General features: G+C 42.1%; 1 protein-coding gene across 2 annotated transcripts in view; it reads left to right on the forward strand.

The window, feature by feature from the left end:
- COL5A3 (collagen type V alpha 3 chain) overlaps positions 1 to 26,335 on the forward strand; it is a 304,770-nt gene that overhangs the window by 222,040 nt on the left and 56,395 nt on the right. For both annotated transcript variants that reach the window (XM_040346392.1, XM_040346393.1), the window contains 16 exons: positions 169 to 243; positions 722 to 799; positions 2,213 to 2,269; positions 2,599 to 2,652; positions 3,768 to 3,821; positions 4,132 to 4,185; positions 8,944 to 8,997; positions 9,179 to 9,232; positions 11,983 to 12,027; positions 12,871 to 12,969; positions 15,460 to 15,513; positions 15,719 to 15,763; positions 16,233 to 16,286; positions 20,580 to 20,624; positions 20,986 to 21,039; positions 22,594 to 22,638. In XM_040346392.1, the coding sequence (XP_040202326.1) occupies positions 169 to 243; positions 722 to 799; positions 2,213 to 2,269; positions 2,599 to 2,652; positions 3,768 to 3,821; positions 4,132 to 4,185; positions 8,944 to 8,997; positions 9,179 to 9,232; positions 11,983 to 12,027; positions 12,871 to 12,969; positions 15,460 to 15,513; positions 15,719 to 15,763; positions 16,233 to 16,286; positions 20,580 to 20,624; positions 20,986 to 21,039; positions 22,594 to 22,638 (921 nt within the window). The remainder of the gene's footprint in view (positions 1 to 168; positions 244 to 721; positions 800 to 2,212; positions 2,270 to 2,598; positions 2,653 to 3,767; positions 3,822 to 4,131; positions 4,186 to 8,943; positions 8,998 to 9,178; positions 9,233 to 11,982; positions 12,028 to 12,870; positions 12,970 to 15,459; positions 15,514 to 15,718; positions 15,764 to 16,232; positions 16,287 to 20,579; positions 20,625 to 20,985; positions 21,040 to 22,593; positions 22,639 to 26,335) is intronic.

Below are 26,335 nucleotides of genomic sequence, written 5' to 3' on the forward strand. Positions count from 1 at the left end.
GAGAGAGCGCTGTGATGTAATGTAATATGTTTGTTAGAGAATCCATTTTAATCTTGCTTTCTTCCCCTCCAGCAACACACAGTTCACTACGTGTCAATACATGACAACTTGGATTCTTCAACATCCTTTCTATGAATGACATCTCTCCTTTCTCTACTTCTCTAACAGGGTCCTCCAGGACGACCTGGACTCAATGGTGCTGATGGTATACCTGGACCTCCAGGAAATACAGTGATGCTTCCTGTGAGTACCTGTCACATCCTATGGGACTGTGGGAGCTGGACAACGTGCCTTTTGGACAGATGGAAGAAATTTGTCAAATTAGCATGACTCATCTCCCATAAAACCATGATTCATCCTGTTGGGATTATATATGATACTTATAGGCTTCCATTGGGATGTTAGGAAGTCATATCAAAGTCTTGATATTTTTACAAGAAATTAGTTATACTGTACATCTGAGTTGAAATTGTGGTATGCCTGTTTTTATAACTTGCTAAATATTTTTTTGTAGTATTTTATATATTATTTTTACTAGTGGATACCTTCTGCTGGGTAACATTGGAGCATTATATACGCAGGCACTATTAGGTACCATAGGAGATCACTTTGACTGCTCTAGAAACCAACTTCTGGAGGAACCCTGGTTGAGAAAGGCTGGATGCTGATTCAATGTAGGCTATCATTTTAAAATAATATTTCAAAATGTTTTTCTACACAGTTCCAGTATGGTGGTGATTCCAGGGGACAGGTGTCCTTTCAAGAAGCTCAGGCACAATCCATCTTGCAGCAAGCTAAGGTACAGTATTTAGAGTTTTGTTGATCTACATAAAAAGCACATACTCATAATTAACTGGTCAGTTTTATGTTTGGATTGGAGTTGATTGTAATTTAGTTTTTTCTTGTACATTTGAAGTTTCCATTCCCCTTTCCAATACTATTTAGGTTTGAGAGTTGTATTTGATTGTGGGGCAAAGAGGGCTAGATATCTAAAACACCTGTGTGATGAACCAATGACTATGTCCGCGGTCAATGCTTCCTTTGTCCAGAACCAGCACTATCCAAGACTCTTTAACCCACCCAGTCACCAGACAACACCAGTCTTGAAGTACATCAGGAATGTCCTCTTTATTTGTGATCTCACACAAATATATACACAAGGATGACAATACAAACTGTAACCAGAAACCTAATTAACATGAGCTAATTATCGAATCCTTTAGACAGCCTAGGTGATTTAGAGACATGACCTTTAGGACAGACTTGCCGTCTTTTAGCTCAGAAGACACAATCAACATTATCATAAATATTGTAGTAACACAGAAAACCTTCACACAATAGCAGAGTTAATTAACACAAACAACAATGGGTGAAATACTCTTAGAGCCAACGCTAGCCTTATTTACAATAAACCCATTATAACAGACAACAGACAGACAGGTGGCTGGAGTAGATGACATCAGCATCTTCTATGAGCCCCAACATTATGAAGCCATCACTATAATATGGCATATACAGGATTCCCAGAGTCTGTGTGTTTTGGGGGGACGTGGACTTGAATCCAAAGTAACATTACTTCAAGGTCCCCAGGCATACACCTTGCAAAGAGTATTGTTCCCTTAAAATCCAGGGCCCATAATCAGAAGGCAAGAGGCTAGCATTCAGTCCTCTCCAAAAGCCTCTGTCCCGGCAAGGTCTGTCACAACCCGAATCTCACTCACAACCTAATATGTATTTCTATTCCTGAAACAAACCAAACATATTCTACTACAAGGAGAAATAGACTTATCTCACCTATGTGGTTATTTTTCTATTGGATTCATCAATAAAGGGTTAACATGTTTGTCTGAATGATCCAAACACCAGCTGTCTTTGCGATCATTAAGAATGTTTAAATGGATCCGACATGATGAAGTGGGCGTTAACATGCATGATAGTTTAGCACTTTTTTGGTATATATAACACTGTGGTTTTATCTGTTATTTGGCTATGACTAAGCACCTGTAGAGTGGTGTGAAACGCGTCAGTTTGTGTGCTTTTATTCCCATTGCTGTATGGACTGTTTTTCAATAAAGGAATATATTTTGGAGTGCGGCCATCCGGACATTCCTTTTTGCTCACATATTCTACTACAAGCTGATTACCTAATATTTAGTATGTAGAAATCTTTTGATATTTATTTTACTCAAACTTCTTTTATTTACCATTTTAGCTGGCTATGAAAGGTCCACCTGGCTCAGTGGGTCTGACAGGGCGACCTGGTCCCCTTGTAAGTATCTTTCATAACTGTTTGCTCTACCTATCTATTATCTACCTATTTAATCACTATAAAAAAAGTACAGTAGTTCCAAGTTACGGCTTTTAAAAACTCACAATCATTAAATATGGTTGGCATTTATTGAAATCTCACTGTTATGTAATTAAAAAAAAAGTATAATTTATACTGAATGTGAATATTATCATGCAGCTAATTATAACATTTCCCATTTTCTTTATACATAATGATTTGTAATTTTTCTCAAAAGCGCATAATGATCATTTTAAAATGTGTCTTGGTATTTGTATTATTAGCTTAGAATAAGTGTTAATTTTTTCTAGGGTCCTCCTGGATCGCAAGGTTACAAGGGGGATTATGGTGATTCTGGCCCTCCGGTGAGTCTTTCCATACTTCTACTTGTGTTATTGTAAATGGAATTGGATATTTTATAAGGGTTGTCATTGTCATATAACTCCTACTGTCTGTGTCACTCTGTAGTGGGAGAGACAAACTTCATGTCACATACTCCCCCATCTGTGTAACCCTCAGATGGGAGGGGCAGACTATATGTCACATAGCTCCTCCTGTCTGTGTCAACTTGTGGAGGAAAAAAAACAGACTCCATGTCATACAGCTCTTCCTGTCTGTATCACCCTTTTGGTGGGAGGGACAGATTCCATGCCACAGCTCTTCATTTTTGTGTCACCTTGTGGTGGGAAGGATTTAATCCATGTCACATTGCTCCTCCTTCCTGTATCCCCTTGTGGTAGGAGGGAGAGCTTCCATGTCATATACAGTAGATCTTCCTGGGTGAAGTCACACTGTGGTAAAAGGGACAGTCATCATGTCACATAGCTCCTCCTTCCAGTATCCCCTTGTGGTGTGAGGGAGAGATTCCATGTCATATAGCTCCTCCTGGGTGGTGTCACACTGTGGTGGAAGAACAGACCTCATGTCACATAGCTCCTCCTGGGTGGTGTCACACTGTGGTGGAAGGGGCAGACGTCATGTCACATAGCTCCCCCTGGGTGGTGTCACACTGTGGTGGAAGGGAAAAATTTCATGTCAAATAGCTCCTCCTGGGTTGTGTCACACTGTGATGGAAGGGAAAAACTTAATGTCAAATAGCTCCTCTTGTGTGGTGTTACACTGTGATGGAAGGGACATATTCCATGTCAGATAGCTCCTCTTGGGTGGTGTCACACTGTGGTGGAAGGGACGGTCTTCATCTGACACAGCTCCTCCTGGGTGGTGTCACACTGTGATGGAAGGGAAAAACTTAATGTCAAATAGCTCCTCTTGTGTGGTGTTACACTGTGATGGAAGGGACATATTCCATGTCAGATAGCTCCTCTTGGGTGGTGTCACACTGTGGTGGAAGGGACGGGCTTCATCTGACACAGCTCCTCCTGGGTGCCATGCTTTTACAGAAGGTTGGATTTGATTGTAATATTGTTTTTTTCATCAAAATTTGCATATTGATTCCACTCTGTTAATTTAATAATTACAGGGTCCGCGTGGCTTTCAAGGGATCATAGGTCCCCCAGGAAAGATCGGTAAAAGAGTAAGTATTAGGCAAGAGTAAAATCTGTCTTTCTGTTCATATTTGTGTCTTGTCATTTTCTATAAAATTTCTTATGCATTTTAATTGTTTTCCCATTTTCATCTTACGTATGATTTATTAAATCTCATTGTTGCTTTCATCCATTATGTCTTTTGTTTTTTGACCTTCTATTGTTATCTCCCACAGAGTCTTATTATATCTCTTTTACTGTGCCATTTTTAGCCGTTTTCACTTTTGTACGCTATCTTCTTTTTTCTATAAAATTTTCTTTTCCCACGCGAGTATTATTATTATTTTTTTTTTTTTTCAGGGACGTGGTGGAGCAGATGGTGGTCGTGGTGTGCCTGGTGAGACAGGATCTAAGGTGGGACAGGATTCTTTTTTGTAAGAGCATTACGAATGTTCAGCTCTTCACTGGGAAGAGAACAAGGGGTCAATATAGTTTTTAAAGCTGAAGTTTAATCCAGTTGTCATTTTAACCTCTTGACAACCGAGGGTGTCCCTGGGACGTCCTTGACTTTGTGCGGTGATATCTGAATGATGCCTGCAGCTACAGGCATCATTCAGATATCGCCGTCTTCAGCCGCCGATTCTCTGCACGATAAGAACGATCAAATCGGCAGTTCCGCCGCTTGATCGTTCTTAGAGGCAGCGGGAGGGGACATCCCCCCCCTCCCGCCGCCATCCGGTGCTTCTCCGGGCTCTCCCGTGCCATCGGGGGCCCGAAGAGTGAATCGGTCAGCGCTGGCTGGGAAGCATAGAAATGACTGGTGACCAGATGGTCACCAGTCATCTCTATGACCGTCGAAGGCCCGGGCGCGACATTATGACGTCACGTCCGGTACCCGGAAGTAAACAAAGCCACAATCGCGGCTGTCGGCCTGAGATCGGTGAATTTTTTTTCACAATCTCATGCTTGTAAGCCTGGGAGAGCGATGTGGGGTCTATTTGACCCCACATCTCTCCATAAAGAGAACCTGTCACACTGATTCCTATTACAAGGGATGTTTACATTCCTTGTAATAGGAATAAAAGTGTTAAAAAAAAAATGTAAAAAAAAGTGTAAAAATAAAAAAAATTAAGTAAGAAAAATAAAATAAAAGGTAAAACGCCCCTGTCCCCGGTAGCTTGCGCGCAGAAGCGAACAGCATGCAAGTCCCGCCCACATATGTAAACGCCGTTCAAACCCCACATGTGAGGTATCATCGCGTGCATTAGAGTGTGTGAAACAATTCTAGCACTAGACCTCCTCTGTAACTCGAAAATAGTAACCTGTAAAAAATGTTAAAGCGTCGCCTATGGAGATTTTTAAGTACCGAAGTTTGGCGCAATTCCATTAGTGTGCGCAATTTTAAAGCGTGACATGTTAGGTATCTATTTACTCAGTGTAACATCATCTTTCACATTATACAAGAAGCCCAGAATCACTGAGCCCTCTTTTTGTAGGGACCTGGAAGTGCCTAGTCTTTAGTAAAAGTGGAAGTCTGACTTGTAAATAGTGGCCAAAGGTTTAATCAAAGCTACCTATTTATATGAGCTAACAGTTGCTATGGCTGTTTTTTTTTTTTTATTATATTGGTTGACAATCTGGCATTTGGTGGCCCTTACAGAGGGAAGCAATTAGAAAAGCTGTCCAATCGGAGTTGTTCCCCTAAATCTTCCAGCATTGCTCATCTTCTTCCCCCCTCTCTTTTCCAATGATATAAATACATAGAAACATAGAAGGGAGATGTCAGAAAAAGACCAAGTGGTTCATCGAACTGCCCCTTTTCTATTTTCATGGGTGTTTTTGTTGGAGTATATAGATCTATTTTTTCCTCAAACATGTTTAAATTCACTAACTGAAAGTTTAACTTTGAATTTTCCTCTTCATAAACTTCATATTATTAGAGTACAGTATTGGTGGTACTGTGCTGGCAAGAATTACAGAGGAAAAAGATTTGGTCTTACTGTTTTCAAAAGACTGCAATCGCAGGCATGACTTCTAGAGATGATGGGATTTGTAGCTTCACCACAGCTGGAGGGCCCAGTTTGCCTACCCCTGCTCTAGTCTAAACTATATGCTTTTGGGAAAGTGTCTGTTTTCTTGCCTCTGTGACATGTGACCAAACCATGGAAAAGGCAAAAATAAATTCTAGACGGTATCACTGGAGGGATCATTAAAAGGGGGGAAGACATCTTAATTCCATACCTCCCAACTTTTTGAGATGGGAATGAGGGACACCTATTAGCAAAAATATTTAGGCATAGGGCACACCTTCTGTCATGCTCCCTTAAAGGAGAATTATACAAAAAAAAAGATAAGTTAAACCCACAAGTGCTTTTTTCTTTACCCCATTAATCCTTTATACTGGCCTTTGAAATTTACAAAATGCAGCAATTTACGAATTGGATGAAAGTTTTAGCACTGGGAAACACTTTCTCAAGGATAAATAGTGCATTTTATATACAATTGTATAGATAAGACCAAAATGAGGGACAAATGAGGAGGAAAGAGGGACATTGTTCCAAATCAGGGACAGTCCCTTTGAAATCAGGGACGGTTGGGACCTATGTGATACTTACTGTATATAGTTCTTTAATTAGACCTCATTTAGAATACTGTGTCCAATTCTGGAGATCTCACTTATAACAAGGTATTGAAATGAATGCAGTGATGGTGCATCAAAATGGTGAAAGGTTGGGGGGGATAAAACATATCAGGAAAGACCTCAGGAACTTAATATGCACATTGTACAGTCTTGAGGAAAGGGAAGGCAAAATTGAAAGCTTTAAGTACAATAAAGTGTTACTAAACCAAAAAATGTTTTTTACCTTAATGAATTGCTTGCATTAAGGTAAAAAAAAAACATTTTCAGTTGACCTGTGCCCCCCCCCCCCCTTCCCTGTGTGAAGGGGAAGAGATAGGCGTTGTGCAGGGCTGCATCTTTTCTCCCCTTAATTCCTCTTTACACAGCATTCGAGCAGCAACAGGAGCCAGTGGCTCTTGCTGTTGTCAATCAGAGGAAGTGGGGGGTGGGCCTAAGTCTCGCTGTGTAAGTCTATTGAGCTCCGTAGACACACAGCTTGGGAGCGTGGGGACTACCTCTCCCCATAGTCAGCGGCTGGCTATGGTAGTTCCGCAGAAGAAGAGAAGGAGCCAGGATCACCTCCGGGGACCCCAGAAGAGAAGGTTTAGGACCACTCTGTGCAATACCACTGCACAGAGCAGGTAAACATAACATGTTTGTTATTTTAATTAAAAAAAATTGTTTAGTAACACTTTAAGGGCGTGAAAAAAGTGCAGGAGGGCAGTATTTTCAATATGAATATCAAGAAAACGGGGACATGACCTCAAACTAGCAGGATAAAAGTTCAAAACAAATATTAGAAACTATTATTTTACTGAAAGAATAGTTAATGCTTGAAATAGATTTCCAGCAGAGGTAGTGAGTCAGTCAACAGAAAGTGGATTCAAAAATGCTTGGGCTAAACATAGATCTATGTGTAAGGCCTCGTACACACGGCCGAGGAACTCGACGTGCCAAACACGTCGAGTTCCGCGGCCAGTTCAGTCCTGGAGCCGCCGAGGACCTCGGCGGGCCGAGTTCTCCCATAGAACAACGAGGAAATAGAGAACATGTTCTCTATTTCCTCGCCGAGGTCCTCGTCGGCTTCCTCGGCCGAAAGTGTACACACGGCCGGGTTTCTCGGCAGAATTCAGCCAGAAACTCGGTCGGAAGCTGAATTCTGCCGAGGAAACTGGTCGTGTGTACGGGGCCTTAGACAAGAAAGTTAAAAAGAAAAAAATCGCGCAAACTCAATGGACCACTTGGTCTTTTTCTGATATCACTCAATTGGAAATACTGCCCTCATGAACTTTATTCATGCCTTTAATGCATTTAAAAGTTTTAATTATGTCATTCCTTACCCTTCTTTTCTCAAAATACAAGTTTCCCAGGCTTTGGAGGTGTTTGAGCGCAGTATGAGTATGAGATGGTGGAGAACAAAGACACACTGGTTGGACACATCATGGCCCAGGTTCACAACGCACTTACGCCGACGTATAACACGTTATGCCGACGTAAGTGTAAATGTGCGCCGGCGTATGTGTGCGCCACGCCGACCTAGCTTGCACATGCCGACGTAGGGTGGGCGCACATTTAGGCTGGGCGCATGGTGCTGCTCCCATTGATTAGCTATTCAAACATGCAAATGAGGGAAATACGGCGATTCACGAACGTGCGTGTCCCCGTCGCATACTACGCGAGATGAGCATAAGTTGTACGTCCGGCGTAAAGTTATTCCCCATAAAGGAGGTGCAACCCGGCAACAGACATGCACAGGTCTGCACTCAAGGGGAACACAAGCCGGCGTATTGTGCGTTGGACGTGTGTCTGGCTGGGCGTACGTTATGTTCACGGCGTACGCAGAGATCCAGCGTAGCTTAGGCAGTTGTGCCCGCGTGGTTGTGAGGCTTGCGTCCATGTCACGGCGCATGCGCAGTTTGTGATATGTACCTGTCTGGCGCTCGGCCCATCATTTGCATGGGTTCACGCCTCATTTGCATGGGTTCACGCCCACTTCCACCTACGCTGACGTGCGCCTTCGAAACCCACGCCACGCTGGCACAGCGTTGGGAGCACTGGCTTGCTGAATGCAATGCTTGCCTCCCTGCGCTGCGTTGGCGTAGCGTACAGTGTTTGCTCTACGGCGGCGTAATGTGCGCCTTACTCTCTGTGAATCTGGGCCCTTGTCTTGCTGCCTCCTGCCATAAGAGTATGGTGAAAGCCCTGGAGAGTTTTTTAGTACTCTCAGCATACACTAATACCAGAAAAAAACAGGAAAGGCAATGTCATTCAACATCTCTGCTCACAACCTACAGTTGTTAGAAGCTATTTAAGTTTTTGGCTTTATATGCCCAGCATATTCACTATATCATCCAAGGAAAATTTTATTTTTTACTAGAAACTCACCCTTGAGTAATATGATAGTAATATGTGTATATGATATGTCTATCTGAGCCTAAATCTGAGTTGCATCTCTCTAAAGTAAAGCAGTTCAAAATCTTTCAAGCTAAAGGTTTTCAGCTTGCTTCTTCTGTTCGCTTCCTGATAATTGTTTTTTACTTTATATCACATAGGGTGACCGTGGATTTGATGGCTTGCCAGGACTTCCAGGAGAGAAAGGGCACAGAGTAAGTGCAGATGCTAATAAACTGAAGTGGTCTGCTTATAACTTCTTCTATTGTTCCAAAGAAATTACTACGGCTGACTGGGATTGCAAGCAAAAATATATGAGCCAATGGCTTGCAATATGGCATCCACAATGTCAACATGGCATGAATCATGACAAGCTTGTTCTTTTCTCTGCCACAGGGAGATGTCGGAAACCAGGGTCTTGCTGGGCAAACTGGAAAAAATGGAGACAAGGTAAAATGGCGTACAGAGAAAATATCTTGTATGAAATATTGTATACACAAATAGTTGCTTGGGTTTAGTGTGAACATAGTTGAACCTGCAGTACAGTTAGTGCCCTGGTTATTTAAATCACCCACATTCTCAGCATAGCGCAGTTAAAAAAATCACATGATTTATTGCTGGCACGATTTTCCCTTGAATATATAGAAAAGATTCCTTGAAGGATTTTTGCATTATGAGAAGAGCCTGGGTAGATTAACACATTCTGTCTAATACTGTACTGAAAGGGTAAGAGAGTTTACCTAAAGTACTGTTTTGCTTTCGTCTAGTAAGGTCACTTTGCGTTATAAGGAAGGAAGTTTAGACCTCTACAGTGTATTAATGTTCTTTTACTACACAAAAATGCTGTACATACAAACTGCTACAATTAAAAGGAAAAACAATACAAGACTGTTAGATATACATACAACAAACAAAATGCTACCTACATCCTAGCAAATAAACAGAAACTATGGTCTGAAACAGTAGAAATATACTTAAAAGTTACTTAACTCAGGTTACAGTGGGTTCACGATCTCTGCAGGCAATGAGGATCACAGGCGTAATCTATAAGCAGTTGCTGGAGATCAGACAAATGCATCTTCAGGTATAGCTTCTTCTGGCTGGTACAGACCTTCCTTGGTGTTAAGTCACTATGGAGTCCTCTTGTCAGCTTATGCCATTGCCCTTTTACCATTTCCACATAGGTGTGGCCCCTTACCCTATACCAGTGCTTCTCAAATAGTGGGGTGCGCCCCCCCTGGGGGGCCACGAGGCTCCGTAAAGGGGGGCTCGTTTGACCTCGGCAAATACTGCATACTGCAGAGAGAGGGAGCAGCACGGCGCGATCACTTGAGATTGTCCCAGCGCAGCCCCAGTAGCAGCCCGACGCGGAGGACCACGTGACCCTTTCGAGGAGAACAGACCCGATTGGATAGACATAATGCTCTATCCTGATTGGCCAAACCCGCCCGTGTGACTCTTTGTAGACACGAAGTGTAGCAGACCCTCAAGTGACATCATGGAAAAAAAATTAACGGCGATGAGAAGACAGGCGGAGAGAGAAGGAGAGAAGGAGATAACAGAAAGTCTCCCGAAGGCTAAGACGAGGAAATATGACGAGGCGTATGTAGCGCTTGGCTTCACTGTGACTACTGTGGGAGACGAGGAAAGAACGGTGTGCTTACTATGTCTAAAAATGTTGGCAGCGGACAGCATGAAGCCAAATAAGGATAATAAGGTTAATAAGGATACAGTGTTATGCAGAGGTGTACTTATAACAATTTTATAGACAAATGATACTATTTACAGTCGCGCGGGGGGGGGCACAAAATGTTTTCTTCTTCCTAGGGGGGGCATTACAGAAAATAATTGAGAAGCACTGCCCTATACTGATGTACAATGGGAGACACATTCTCCAATTCTCCTCTAGATGACACTTTTGTATCATACATGCCATAGGTCATATATGCCAGAAGGTCAAGCTATTGTTTGACCACTGTTACAAAACAATAGACTGGTCTAACTGTCAACTGAAATACAACAATGGTATCCAACATTCAAAAGCAACCTGATTTCTGTTTCCAAGACAAACTGTTAAACAGATTCTTCCATGTACAGTAATGTATGAGTATAGAATCATAAAACAGACATATATTTATATCAGTCACAAAATATTCCAACTGCACACCTTCCAGGAAAATGGCCAATAAGTAAAAGGGTGCTGAAACGATCACCAGCTGGGAACCGGAAAGCAAATCATGTACACATATTCGCCAGCACACCAAGGATCATTGAAAAAACGTCCAAAAATTTAATGCATAATAGCGATCCAAAAAGCAACGTTTCGAGGTCACGCAGGACCTCTTCGTCAGGCAAAAGATGCCTGACGAAGAGGTCCTGCGTGACCTCGAAACGTTGCTTTTTGGATCGCTATTATGCATTACATTTTTGGACGTTTTTTCAATGATCCTTGGTGTGCTGGCGAATATGTGTACATATATTTATATCAAACGCAACACAAGGACATAGGACAAGGTGACAGTGAAACAGATAGTTAAGAGTTTGTAATTTGGGGATAGAGAAAAAGCAAATTTTAGACAAATTTTCTCTTCAAACAATGTGGTAATAGAGTGGGGAAGGCCCTTTTCAGTTCCAGAATGACTGTGCCCTGGGCACAATGCTAGCTCCCTAAAAACATAATTTGACAAGTGATTGGGAAGCCCTACAGAGCCCTCACATCAACCCTACTGAACATCTTTGGAATAAACTGGAAGACTGACTGTGAGCCAGGTCTTCCAGTCCGAAATAAGTGCCTGGCCTTTACAAATACTTTTTTAGCCTAATGGGAACATATTCCTAATTACACACTCTAGGTCTTGTGGAAAGCCTTCTAAACTGCTATACCCTACAAGGAGAATAGGGGGTGGGGGACTCCATATTGATGCCTTATGATCTTTTAAATGTGAAGTCCAGCAAGCTTGTGTAGTGATGGTCAGGTGGTCACAAACATTTGGCCATAGACTGTAGTAAATACTTTTTTATTTAGTTAGCTCTTCTTTAAAGTAACTAATATGACACAAATGGATCTTCAGGATAACATATTTTGATCTTAAATAGCAGTATACTGAAATTTAAAAAATGTGTTTATTTGAAAAAGAACTCCACTTTTCAGTATGTATTTGTACTGTGATAAGTTTGTAATTAGTTCTAATTTCTTTCAGGGTTCTCCTGGACCTTTCGGGCCTACTGGTTCTTCCGGGGAAGCTGTAAGTATCTTCATCTCCTCTTCCAAGTGTGTTTGCAATAATGTTATGTTTTTGTAAGTTGTGCATTTTAGACTGAGAATGTATAACTAACAATACAAATCTCAGACATTATTATCTCTGGTCTACTAGTCTCCATAAATAGGGTGGACACGAGTCCTATTTAGTCAGTGCCAACAACACATTTCAATGAAATGTCAATGTTATACTACACAAGCAGACAAGTAACTTGGATACAAAATTAAATTATAAGTGATATAGGCTTGCACCTTATGTTTCAATGCAATAAGTACAAATTATTTTTAAATTTCATATTCTTTATTGATTTTCTTCATCATTTAAAAACAACAGATGGTTACTATCATATATTTTTATATGTTCTTTTTACCATTTCTGTTTCACATATTTCATACATATCTTCAATATTCCACCTTTTGTTTTACCCTTTTCCCTCCCTCCCCTCCCCCCTCCCCACTCTAACCTTCTGCTTTATTGGGTTTTCTTTCACACAGGGTATCTCAATTCTTCCAGCCAAGGGTTCTACATTTTACCAAACTCCCTGATATTCCCTCTCTTGGTATAAACCACCTTCTCCTTCCAGATTGTCCATGTAACTATGTTAATCCATTCCTTTACTGATGGGGGGTTCACTGCTTGCCACCTCTGAGCTATTTACTTTCTTGCCTGAAAATACGTACAAATTCAGTTTACTTTATTAAAGGTAGAACCAGTGTGAAATACTTTGTGTACCCCAATGGGACTTGTGTTATGTTCAAGAAACCTTTTTTTTTTCTAAACATATTATTTGTTTGCTAAGAGGTAAATTACCATTTATTTTTAATTTAGGGTGCACGGGGCTTGGTTGGTCCAAGAGGTTCTCCAGGCCCACCAGGTCAGCAAGGTGTAAGCGGTATTGATGGAGCTCCAGGTCCAAAAGGAAACCAAGTAAGTAGACTGCTTATGTCACAAATTGATTGTGCTTTTTTTTTTTTTTACTGCTTCTTGACATTCATGGATTTTGTATATATTGTAGGTCCATCCTGGGTAATGAGTAAGGATCTGGGTGGGGTGGTAACCATAGGTATAAATTTATAATTTCCTGAGGCTGGGTTCACACTGGAGGATGCAGCAGCTCACAGCAGGAGTCTGGTGCGTTTCCATTTACAGTTTCCGGTACGATTTCAGCCTGAATTTTTGGACCCACTGCAGAGATATGTGAACCAGCTCAATAGAGAGCAAATTGGATGCAGAGAAAACCGCATCCAATTCGCTATAGTGTGAACCCAGCCTTATACCTACTTCCAGCTTTGTTGAGGAAAAATTTTTTTTTTTAAATCATGGCCAACTCAGAGGGTCTGCCTTGATGATAATCATATAATTAGTCCAAAAGTTGTAATATTAAACCTTGCACCCTCATCATTCTGTTATGAATATGCAGTACTCTTTGAAAGCATCTCAGTGAAGGTGAAACCCTCAGTGTAGTAAGCCTGGTGAAATTATCACGGATGTCATGCTCCATGCAAAAATCTGCTGTAATGTGATCACAAGATCAGTACAAATGTCTGAATGAATTTAGTAAGCTAAAAGTAGGAGCAGGGGGGTGAGAATTCTGGGAAACACTGCATGCTGACTACTGATATCATAGTTGCATAGAAGATTCATTTTAAAGCTCCACTTTCCCTTAAAATGATATAACATACATAATTGCCAAAAAGCCTTATTGGAATTTAATCAGTCCCTGCACTTTCTATAAGACTAAAGTGTTCGTGCCATTAAAGTAGTTGTAGAAAACTGCAAGACAGAGGCATAATGAGCTAATATGCATTGCATCCATTATGAAATACTTACCGTAGATCAAAGCTGTTGCAGCGGTCCACGTACACCACTGTGACCAGCAACATGTCTCCTGGAGTTATTTCTGGGTTTGCGGGCTCCTGCTCTGTGATTGGCCGGAGCCGCGATTATGTCACTCCCGCACATGCATTCAAGAGTCACCGGTCACGGCACAGCAACTGAAGAAACGGCAAGAGCAAGCTGTTTCTTGTGTCCATCTCTTCTGAAGAAACGGCAAGAGCAAGCTGTTTCTTGTGCCCATCTCTTCTGAACGCCTTGTCTCCTGGCAGGAGAAAAGCAGCATTAAAAACATGCCCAAAGCTGTGTTTTGTGTGTGCCCAGTAGTGATCACCGCAGGTAATCACTGACTGTGCAGAGAGCGGTGAATAGCTGTGGGCGCTATCGACCTGTCATTATAGTAATCAGGGCCGGTGACCGCACCTACCCCCTGAGAGTCGCTGACAGCAGCAAAAGGAACTGGTGCAACAATTCACACCTGCCTTAATCATTGGTGTGAATGTAACCTTGGTGCAGAAATCACTACAAAGTTTCACAGCACCTCCTTGTGTATAGACCAGGAAATCCTCTGCCAAACTGAGTGTACTCAGAGCAGGATGGGAACATTGCCAGATATATTGGGGGCACTATATGGGCTTAATTATATTCCTGCAGGGTATATCTAGTACATTATTGATACATAAATAACCAGGATCAGCTAGATGTTAGCAGCCAAATTGCTACTATTCCCCAAAAATAAAGCTGTTTGTGTCTGCACAGGACAGTTCCACGAAAGCTCATAAAATGAGACTGTGCATGTTTATGCCATAATTCTACAGAACGATCATGCAGTCGCCATGTCTTCATGCCATTGTTTATATATACTGTATATTGTTACCCTAATTGTCACCATCAGGCGTCAGGCTCAGGGACCAATAGCTATAGCAGTTGCAGGGCTACCACTGACCAGCAAGATAGGTACACAGGCCTGGCAGAGGACACAGGCTCACCTGAGGTGCAGAGTTTAAGTGCTAACCGGTGTTCACCAGAGCTCCTGATGGTGCAGATGGATTTTGCTGCATGTTAGCACCAGGTCGCGGTCCTCAGGATCGCCCCTCCAGGAGGTGAGTAAGCCGGGGTTCAGTAGCGGATGATCAGGTAAGAATTAAACAGAAGCGTGGTCAGTAAACAAGCCAAAAGGTCGGTAATGAATATTTGCAGGTTGGGATCAGGCAGAAGCGTAGTCGAGGAACAAGTCAAGGGTCGATAGCGAGCAGTAGAAAATATGGACGGCAGCAGGGAACACAGGAGCGAGATACAGGCTGGAGATAGCACAATATTCTGGCAAGGAGGAAGTGCAGAGTCATGGCTTATATCCGGAAGTTCTTGGGAGGAGCAAAGAGTTCAAGGTTCAGCTGAAATCCAGGTACAAGGCAGGGTTGTCTAAAGGATCTGACAAGGCACTGTCCAGCATCTCAGATAGCTCAGTGAGAAGGTTCATGGCCAGACACAGCTGAGGTCCCAGGTTCAAGTCCAGGTCCTGACACTAATTTTCTGCATTCAATTCCTTTTTGTTAACATATTGTTTCCTTCTAAATCCAATAGGGCATTCAAGGAGAGACTGGACCAAATGGACAACAAGGAAACCCAGGACCTCATGTAAGAACTTGGAGAATCCAAGAGCTTTATTCAAGTGCCCATAAAAATTCAGTTACAATGAGCAATTTCTAATTATCCTGTTATATAATAAATTGGTTTTCCCATAGCTTTTGACTCATATCTTTAGTGTTAAGTTTCCACCTCTGCCTACCTGGCATGGCATTTATGATACATATGTTAATGACTCTTCCATTTTCCTTTACAGGGTTTACCTGGACCTCAGGGTCCCATTGGAATGCCAGGGGAAAAGGTGAGTCCAGCCACCCATGAAAAGTCCTTAGTAGAGCAAATTAGTTAGTTAGAAGATATTTTTGTTACTAGTGTATGTCCTGCTGAATTTTTTTTTAGTTTTGAATAGAATAGGGAGGAATTACAACCCAATACAGGTGACTGGAAATCTTCAACAAAAACACAGGCAGCAATAAAATAGGCACTCTAGCCTTCCCCCTACTCCGCTATTCTGTTTCTGGTAAGGAGTGTCCCTCAAGATGTTCCCTCACTTCTATCCTGTGAAACCATTGTCACCAGGACAAGAAGTAAATAGAAATCTACCCCCAGACAGCAGTACAAATGCAACAAGGGTTCAGATCATTTCTCACTATGCCCAAAACTAAAAAGAAAAGCTTTGTTCAAGAAGTTTGTCTATAGGAAAGTTTTTGTCTAATACATTGTATAAATAATTGACAGATGCTATTCTTTTTTATTTTATTTCCCCACAGGGGCCACCGGGAAAGCAAGGCATATCTGGGTTGTCTGGATCTGATGGCCCTCCAGTGAGTAAAAAAAAATGAACATTATTGTATATTATGTAAAGATAAAGTATAAAGTATCATTGATCAAGCCTAAAATGTAGAAGAAATCTATCAAAATAATTTAACCACTTACCCCCCGGACCATATTGCTGCCCAAAGACCAGAGACCTTTTTGCGATTCGGGACTGCGTCGTTTTAACAGACAATTGCGCGGTCGTGCGACGTGGCTCCCAAACAAAATTGGCGTCCTTTTTTTCCCACAAATAGAGCTTTCTTTTGGTGGTATTTGATCACCTCTGCGGTTTTTATTTTTTGCGCTATAAACAAAAATATAGCGACAATTTTGAAAAAAAATAATATTTTTTACTTTTTGCCATAATAAATATCCCCCAAAAATATATAAAAAAACATTTTTTTTCCTCAGTTTAGGCCAATACGTATTCTTCTATATATTTTTCGTAAAAAAAAACGCAATAAGCGTTAATTGATTGGTTTGCGCAAAAGTTATAGCGTTTACAAAATAGGGGGTATTTTTATGGCATTTTTATTAATATTTTTTTTTACTAGTAATGGCGGCGATCAGCGATTTTTTTTTCGGTACTGCGACATTATGGCGGACACTTCGGACACTTTTGACAAATTTTTGGGACCATTGGCATTTTTATAGCGATCAGTGCTATAAAAATGCATTGGATTACTATAAAAATGCCACTAGCAGTGAAGGGGTTAACACTAGGGGGTGGGGAAGGGGTTAAGTATGCCTGGGTGTGTTCTTACTGTGGGGGGGGTGTGGCCTCACTAGGGAAAACACTGATCCTCTGTTCATACATTGTATGAACAGAAGATCAGCATTTCCCCCGCTGACAGGACCGAGAGCTGTGTGTTTACACACACAGCTCCCGGTCCCCGCTCTGTAACGAGCGATTGCGTGTGCCCGGCGGCGATCGCGCCCGCCGGGCACACGCACGGGAGTCGGGGGGGAGCGGGGGGCGCGCGCCCCTAGTGGCGGCTCAAAGAGCCGCCGTATAGCTACGGGCTCTCGCCCAGCAGAGCCGACCTGCCGCCGTAGAATGATAGCGGCTGGTCGGCAAGCAGTTAAGTAGAGGGTGTTCTGTTCCTTCTAAAGGTCTTGTTCCAAGCATTCCTTCACGTTTTATACTTGGAGCACAGTAGCACTACATATATACCAAGTGAAAAGTTGGACACTATTGTAACCTAAATACAACTGGTGGTGGCTGACTGTGCAATGTAATTTGGTAGTTTAGTAATCTTTGTACACAAAAGAATCATTGTGATCTGAAGCACCAAAAGAGACATGCCTCCATCCCTAAATATATACAGGCATACCCAACTTTTAAGTACACAATGGGGTTTATTTACTAAAACTGGAAAGTGCAAAATCAGGCCCACTTCTGCATAGGACCCAATGAGCTTCCAGGTTTTATTACCAAAGATTAATTGAACAAGCTGGGGTTACATTCTCATTGGTTTCCGATTTTGCGCTATCCAACTTTAGTAAATAAACCCTGTTGTGTACCTAAAAAGGGGTATGCCTGTATACAAGATAAAACTGCATTGGTCATGATACTCTATATGAGGCAAGTCACTTCAAAGATAATAAATAGGGTATACAGAACAAGATAGCAATTACTGTTGCCCCTCTGAGAAGAAATCCACAGTGGATTGCTTTTGAGAAGGTGTTTCATAGGCAACTGGGAGGCTATATGTCATCTTCTCACTGCCTGTTTAAATCCTCCAAAGCCTGCACCACCACACTGCAACCAAGTGCATTAAAGGGTGATGCTTTCCCTCTGCTGTGAATCACAGCATTTCAGCTGCGGTATGTGTTAATTTAGTTTGTTGAAATTTAGTCTTATGATAAACTTAAACATCATAGTTTTTTTGGTCCAAGAAGAGGTGGGGTGTCCATCCTCTCAATTAGATCTATTTTTCCCAAGAATTGTAAGAAAGTGCTTAAATAACCTATAATAAAGGCATATCCTTGTATGCCTTCAAAGCCCATCCCCAAATGTCACTGTTTGTTGCATGTTGATTGTTGCAATGCTATAGGCTTGTATCTGTTCCCTTTAGGCAAAGGCTTTATTAAGCTTTCTTACATAGAGAGTGTGTATGCGAGAGATAAAACACTGATTCCAGATTTTTTGATTTTTTGATTCATTTAAATTTGCTGGAACTGTTTTGTGTTTTTTTGCTATTCTTACACTGGTGGGAAGAGTTGTATCTCTTTGACTGTTGCCTGTGTACAATGAAGACTCAAAAACACATAATGGAATTTTTCCGTGAAGACTATATTAAAAGAATTTATAATAAATTTAGTAACTTTTATGTGAGTACATCTGACACATTTATTTTTATCTCTATGAAATCTGCATCATTTGTAATAAATTCGGTCTCCAGTTTTGTCATCAGCACCAAGAAAAGAGACCACATGTTGACTTGCTTTGAAAAAAAAAACAATATAAAGTGGAGACGTGGCCATCATTTTTTATAGGACCTCATATACTGAGGACACGGGGATACACCCATGCTGATCTCATGGGAAGAACTGAATGATTGCTCTCTTGGTATATGGCACAGGCATGTACTTGGCAGTTTGGCTGATGTTAAGTTGCCATTAAATCTACAGGACTTCATTCCACACTTGGTGCCAACATAGCTTCCTGGAGCTAAAACTGTGTTGGTTGGTCTAACATCACAAACTACTAAATATAAAACAGTCTGTAAAAAATATATGGGTATGCTTTCATGTCAGTGTCAAACTGTGGTAGGCAGGGCCCAAGCAATATATCAGTTTGAGAGCCAGTCATCATCAGATCAAATAACAATATACAGCATGCAGAACAAGATATTTAATTGTGTTGCTAAATACCCAAGGAAATAGATGATCATATTAGAAACCAATACCATACCTTGAGATTCCATCCAAATTTTACCAGGATTGGCATGATTTGTTGTATCCCATGATTTGGCTTGTCAAATGTGGGCATGGTGGGTCCAAAAATTTGGCAAATCTGTGGTGAAGTTTGGAGGGATCGTAGTAAGCTTTTTTTTATTAATATTGTGTGTGTATATAATGAATTGATGTCTTATCTATGTAACAAGTAGGAAGTTATACCTGCGGAATAATATTTTTTATTTACACTGTATATATATGAATTATTAGTTTAACATATTTACGTACTAGTAGGATAAAGGGAATTGTGTACTGTGGTATACATACCTAAGCAGGCGCCACAATAAAATACCTAAATCTTATCTGTACATATGGGGACACATAGAACTAATGTGAGCAGCTGCTTGAACTCCACTAATACCTTCCTGAAATATTTAATGTGGTACCGCATAGGTTTCTCTATATACTATACCTCAGGTTTCAATCCTAATTTTACCAAGGTTAGCATGGTTTGTTGAATCCCATGGTTTGACCTTTCAAATGAGGGCATGGTGGGTCCAAAAATTTGGCAAATCTGGGGTGAAGTTTTGATGGATCATAGTAGACTTTCTGGGTCTGGTTTCTTTTGAGAAAAGTTGTGAAATATAAAATACTCTAAACTGACCCACCAGAAGATACTGTGATAACATAAATTCCCAGTCTGACATACATTAACGGGTCTAAAAAATTTCCTTTCTGTGTCCCACAGTCTCCGATCAAAAAGCCACAGAATGGTGTTTCAGCCCAGGTTCACACTGGGCTTGCGGAAGTGAAGCTGTGCGAGTTCAGCTGAACTCGCACGATTTCACTCCCGCTGGCAGTCCGGATTTCGGCCGCGATTTCAGAGATATCTGTGTAGGTTTCTGCACAGATGTCAATGTAAATCGCGGCCCGAAATCGCAAAAAGTAGTACAGGAACTACTTTTTGAAATCGGTGCAGCACCGCAGATGCGGCATCGCACCGATTAGGACGGTGCCATTGCCGACAATTGCCGGCAAATGCCGCCGATTTGAGATGCGATTTGACGTCTCAAATCACATCTCAAATCGTACCAGTGTGAACCAGGCCTCAATCTCATTTGTTTTTGGTTGAGTTCTTGTGTCAGACGCTTTGATAAATAATGGTAGCTTTTCTAGTTGTTAGTTACAACTAGCAGCTCAGCAAAGAATCTGTAATTTACCCATATTCTCCTCCAGGGTTTAAAAGAGCAACCAAATGCTGTTTATGTCTTTCTCTTTATTGAAATGTTCAACCACAAAGGCTGGTGATCAATAGGAAGTAATATAACAGTTTCCTACTAGTCATATGATTGGCATATGTTTGTGAGAACCCTTCAAAATATTATTTTCTTCTTTTTCAGGGACATCCAGGGAGAGAGGGCCCTGCTGGAGAGAAGGGCATACAGGTAAGTTTTGAACTAATTCAATCTATTGGCCAAATTTAAATCGAACACGGCTGGCTAATCTAAAATTTAGAGAAGACCTTCCCCCAAAGCCTTTAATTATGTCATGGTTAGAGGGTGATTACGGGAACTTGTTATGTATAATTTAATCTAACAGTTCCCCAGGCAATTTTCTACACTTCCTGCAGGCACGATTAAGGGTCTTTAAAGTATTAGGGATTACTCATGGCTCACCCAGATATGGTAGAGAGCTGATAATGGATTAAACTATTGGATAACACTTGACTGTAATCTTCTTATCTGTTTTCTTTGGTTCTTTACTCAATATTATATAAAAATAACCATATACTTCTTTTGTTGCTAGGGTCTTCCTGGCTCACCTGGTCCTATAGGATATCCTGGTCAAAGAGGAGTGAAGGTAAATTGAGATTTTGCTCACATTGAAACTACAGGCTAAGACCACACAAAATAACTGAATCCGGTTAAGGAAATCCATGAAAGGTGTATAGAAAACTAAAAATAAAATGTTGAAGCATTGTAACTTACCAGTACTTAGTTGTGGTGGCTACATTAGTTTACATTTTCAGGTTTTTTTCCCCTTTAATTTTCAATGGCCATTCTGCCAGTAATGCACTTCTTGTCCTATGGGGGTAGATTAACTAAAACTGGTGCACTCAGAATTTGATGCAGCTCTGCATGGTAGCTGATCAGCTTCTAACTTCAGTTGGTTTAATTAAGCTTTGGTAGTAAAACATGGGAGCTATGCAGAGTTGTACCAGATCTTGCACTCTTCAGTTTTAGTAAATAACCCCCAGTACCGTATCGGTGGTGGAGAAGCCTTCTCATCTCTGAACAAGAAGTATATAGAACTCCACAACACCTCCCCCTCTCTACAACACAGGGGAGGTATTCTGTAGTACACATAGAGAACTAGGAATAATGCTAACAGATCACAGTCAACAGAGGGAGAGAACCCTTGAAGTTATCGGCTCACATGATTTCTGGTAGGATTAACAGGTATTTCATTGCACTTATCAAACAGATATAAAAAAAAAAAAACACTTTCAATGGTATAATAAACAAACCAATGAGGAATAAATAAGAGAAGTTTGTTGTTGGAGTTTACATGCACTTTTAGGAACTAGCATGGTGTCTATGTCAGAAATGGAGGCAACCATAAGGTGCACATATCATAAAGAATCTGTGGAAAACTTTAGCCCAGTTTGGTCAAATTTCCTTCCCTCTTTCTTTAGTGATTTGTGATGGAGATGTGTTAGCCCAAATGTGATCTGTGTTCTGTCACACGGCCATGCATGAGATGTAAAAACAACCAAAAGCATGGTGTTATCTGGAGCCAAAAATTAAGGAAAATTATAATATATCACTTAAGAGTGCAGCAGGGCACTACTATTGTGTAATGCATGAATTTACATTACTGCAGCCTATAGAAAGACAGCTTTTGGCCCCTTGAAAACCTGAACTGAAGGAATAGTTTGTTCGGCTTAGTCAGGTTAGTGTGGCATTGCTGGCCCCTTTAAAAATTGTAATTGTCTTACTACCGTGCTGAACAAATTTCTTAAATATTTTTTGCCTCACTGACCCAGAACAAGTACAGACATCAAGAGTTCTGACTTGCTTGCTTCATGCTTTCTCTGGTTCAGTGATTCAAAGTATCAAAGCTACATCCATACCTAGCATTTTCAGACAAAGTCAGCAATGGCAGACCACATACTAGACTCAATTCTTTCTGACAAATTTTAAAGCCATAGATAATTTTACATGTTGCAAGAAAAATCCCCCCGCCCCCCCATACGCAAAAACATTGGACATGTCCTTCTGTGTTTAATGGCAAGAATCTTTCAGTATATTGGGAGTCAGACAAATATAGAATATAATGATAATTTCATGTTAGATTAATTTATTATTATTATTGTACTACCTTTCAAATGAACTTTGATAAATTATTTTTCAGGGAGCCTTTGGCATCAGAGGACTGAAGGGAAGCAAAGGAGAAAAGGTGAGCAAATACTTATTCTGATGTAGAATCCAACATCTAGATGATGTTTATCTAGCACTTTCCTAAGTATGGAAAGACAGAAGGTGACCTACTAATATCTGTGAAGATGTCATGCACAAAGACATTATAACATATAAATACATAGCTGAAATGGACTGATTTTGCTTTCCAGAGGATTTGTATTACAGCTTAGCAAGTTTTGTGCACTAGGAACCTCTGATAGAAAACATAACCAGATCCTGGAACTCTCTGTAGTCTACACAGTTGAGTAGTATAGCCTGGTCCAAGTCATGGGTACATGCACTGGACTCCTCCATTTCCTTACTGCTCTCTTTTTGCTTTTTTAAAGGTACATTTTTATTGATTTTACAGAGGTTTTTTTGTACAAACATGGGTACTTTGTACAAACATGGGTACGAAGGTAAGGTGTACCAAACTGAGCAAAAACAGGAAAACAAAAACATAAGTAAGCAAGAGTCCAGTCAAAACTTCACTGCCATACAAAGCAAAAAGGCAAAAACAATATATAATTTAGTACATCAAGGCGCACTTGGGGAGCCAAGCCAATCCCAGTAGCGCATAGCTGCATGGCATACAAAAGGCAGCCCTCAAAATTTCCACTCGCCTACTAGCATTTGGCGAGTGGATTTAAGCTGGGGGCGAGTGATGACAGGGCTGCATGACCAATCTCCCTCCAATCTGTGCCTACACTTAGAGTCCCAATGAGATTGGCGGCCGAAGAGGAAAGGTGCATGCTCGGGAAAAGTAGTCTGTTGAGCCGCACACAGGCAGAGCAGTACACAGGTGCTCTCCTTACAATTCTCATTAAGCCATGGGACCTAACAGTATGACCTCTCTGAGCCTGCCCCCCTCCCCCGGGCCCCGACCAATGTAGCTGCAGAGCAGAAAGTAATGAGTGAGGTGGAGGATTGCAAAAATTACCACTCCGGTGCAGCGCTCACTGAAAGTTGCCCTGACATGAGAGCGGCAGCCTTCTAGTTTGTGCAGTTTTCTTCTCCTTGTGCTCTATGTAAGTGTCCAATAGTTTAGCCTGAGCACTGTGAACAGACTGGTCTCAATGTGTGCTGTGCGCTGTCAGTGTGCACTGTGCTACGGTGTCAATGGCTGTGCAGTTGTGTGAATCTCAGCGCTGGATTGTACTCCCTCCCGCTGTGCTGCAGCTCCTCTCCTCTCTGCCAGCCTGAATAAAAGGGGGAAGTGGGGACATGCAAGCGTGGAGCCGCACACACAGGCTCCTGATGATGAGATGAATGGGAGAGAGAGAGAGGATGGATGGGAGTTGCAGAGGAGACAGCAAGAGAATGGGGAAGAGACCCAGTTCTAGTGCCCTGTCCCTCTGGTCTGCCCCCAGTGCCCTGTCCCTCTGATCTGCCCCCAGTGCCCTGTCCCTCTGGTCTGCCCCCAGTGCTCTGTCCCATTTTGTTAAAGCTGTTGTTGGTAATATTTAATTTTGTAACTTGATTCTGCATAAAACATTGTCATTCCATGAGATAATCTACGAGGGCGTGTTTACGGGTGCAATTAGGCGCAGGGCAGTGTATGAATTAGGTGGGGCAACTGGTGGCGAGTAACTCTTGAGGCCTGGCTAGTAGCTCAGGACTTTAAATTTTGAGCCCTGCAAAAGGTATACCATTTTTTTTTTGATCCAAAACAAAGTTTTATTGAAGCACCAAAAGAAATTTACATACATCGAGAATACTTCCCATCTCAAATCATTAGACAGCAATCCATTACACAGTTCAGTGATGATAAACATTGGCAATATATCAACCATCAGCATGAGACAATCCACTCCCATCCCGTCCCTGCCTCCCCCCTTCCACATACATGCTTCTCCCTTCCCTAGTCTCAAACGCATTGACAGTATAGGAATCAAGTTGGAGTGCTCAAGCGGAGTATCCTACCTGTGACCAGGTCCACCGGTGCCAAGCCCGGTACATCTAGCCACCTGCCCCAAAGCTTCTCGAACTTCTGGGAGCAACCTCTATGTTGGTATATCACTCTCTCTTTGCGCAGCATTTCCCCCATCAAGTTGATCCATTCCCTCATGCTGGGGGGCTCCTCCGCTATCCAATGGGTCATTATAAGTTTGCGGGCCAGAAACAGGGACCTAATGACCGCTACTCTGGTACTCTCATCCCATTCCAGTTCCTCCAGTACAAGTAACAGGCAGTGTTTTGGGTCAACTGGCAACGTTATCATGAACACCCTGTTAATGGTGTCCACTACGCCCACCCAATACGGGTGAAGCTTTGGACATCTCCACAGTAGATGAATCAAGTCACCATGGTCCCTCTTACACCTGGTGCACAGCGGGGTGGGTCGCAACCCCATAGCAAACAGTCTGTGGGGGGTGTAGTACACTCTCAGTAGTAGGTATAGTTGTGATACCTTATGGGATACATTCAGGGAGCAGATTGGTACCGCCTGTAGCGCCTCATCCCACTGTTCACCATCCATCGGGCCCAGATCCCCCTCCCACTTGGCCCTCACTCTCAGCGGGTGTTTGGTCATGAAACTGTGTAAAAGCATATTATAGCATTGCGATATAAACCCCTTGGTAGAGGTCGCCCCTGCAATCAAATTGAACAGTGGGGTAGGGGAAGAAAGCCACTCCGTAGCCTCGCCCTGAGCCCGAACTGCATGTCTAAGTTGCATGTAATAGAACTGCATCGATATTGGTAGTTGAAAGAGCCCTTTTAGAGTTTCAAATGAGAGTAGGTTCCCGTTCCGAAATATCTGCCCCAGGCGGGTTATCCCATATCTTTTCCATAGTGCCCCATGCTGCAACTTTGCCAGCTCGGGGTATGAGTCATTAGACCAGATGGGGCTGTATTCCGTGAACCCTGTTACTCCCTGTAAGTACCTAGCTTTGTTCCACACCTTCTGCATAAGGTTGTAGGTAGGGTATTGTTTGTTTGGCTTCCCAAAGGCTAATGCTTCCAGGGCAGGCGCCACCGACTCCCTCCCAACTGTATGGAGCATCACCATCTCAGAGGAACTTCCTCCCTCTCCCTCCCTCCTCTCCCCAGTGCGAACCTCACCCACCAGCTGCTGCAGCTGAGCGGCTATATAGTATAGCCAGGGATTAGGAAGGGCAAGCCCTCCCTCATCCTTCGGGCATTGGAGATGTTCCAACTTAATTCTGGGGGTACGGTTTTTCCATATAAGTGAGCGAAACAGCGTATTAACAATTCGGAATACCTTCAAAGTCACTACTGTGGGGGCATTATGAAGAACATAGAGCAGTTGGGGCATAAGGATCATTTTGATCAAATTTACCCTGCCGGCTACCGACAGGCCTAAAGAATTCCACGTTTTAATGCGGTCACGAAATTTTTGTAGCAGCGGGGAGACGTTCAGTCGTCCATACTCACATATCTTGGGCGTCACCTGGATACCCAGATATCTGAATGAGGCAGTCATGGGCACTGTGGATGAGGACGGGGGGGCCCCCCCTCGTCAATGAGCATCAGCGAGGACTTGGTCCAATTGATCTGCAGCCCTGAGAATTTACCAAACTCCTTTATCACCGTCATAGCCTCCGTCAGTGAGCCCTCTACGTCCCCCAGCAAAATCATGGTGTCGTCCGCGTATAGCATTATTTTTTCCTGCCTGTTTCCGTATCTGAACCCCACTACCTCCTGATTGGCTCTAATTTTAATAGCGAGTGGTT

The sequence above is a fragment of the Rana temporaria genome, chromosome 3 (genome assembly GCF_905171775.1).
Source record: "Rana temporaria chromosome 3, aRanTem1.1, whole genome shotgun sequence".
Lineage (NCBI taxonomy): Eukaryota > Metazoa > Chordata > Amphibia > Anura > Ranidae > Rana > Rana temporaria.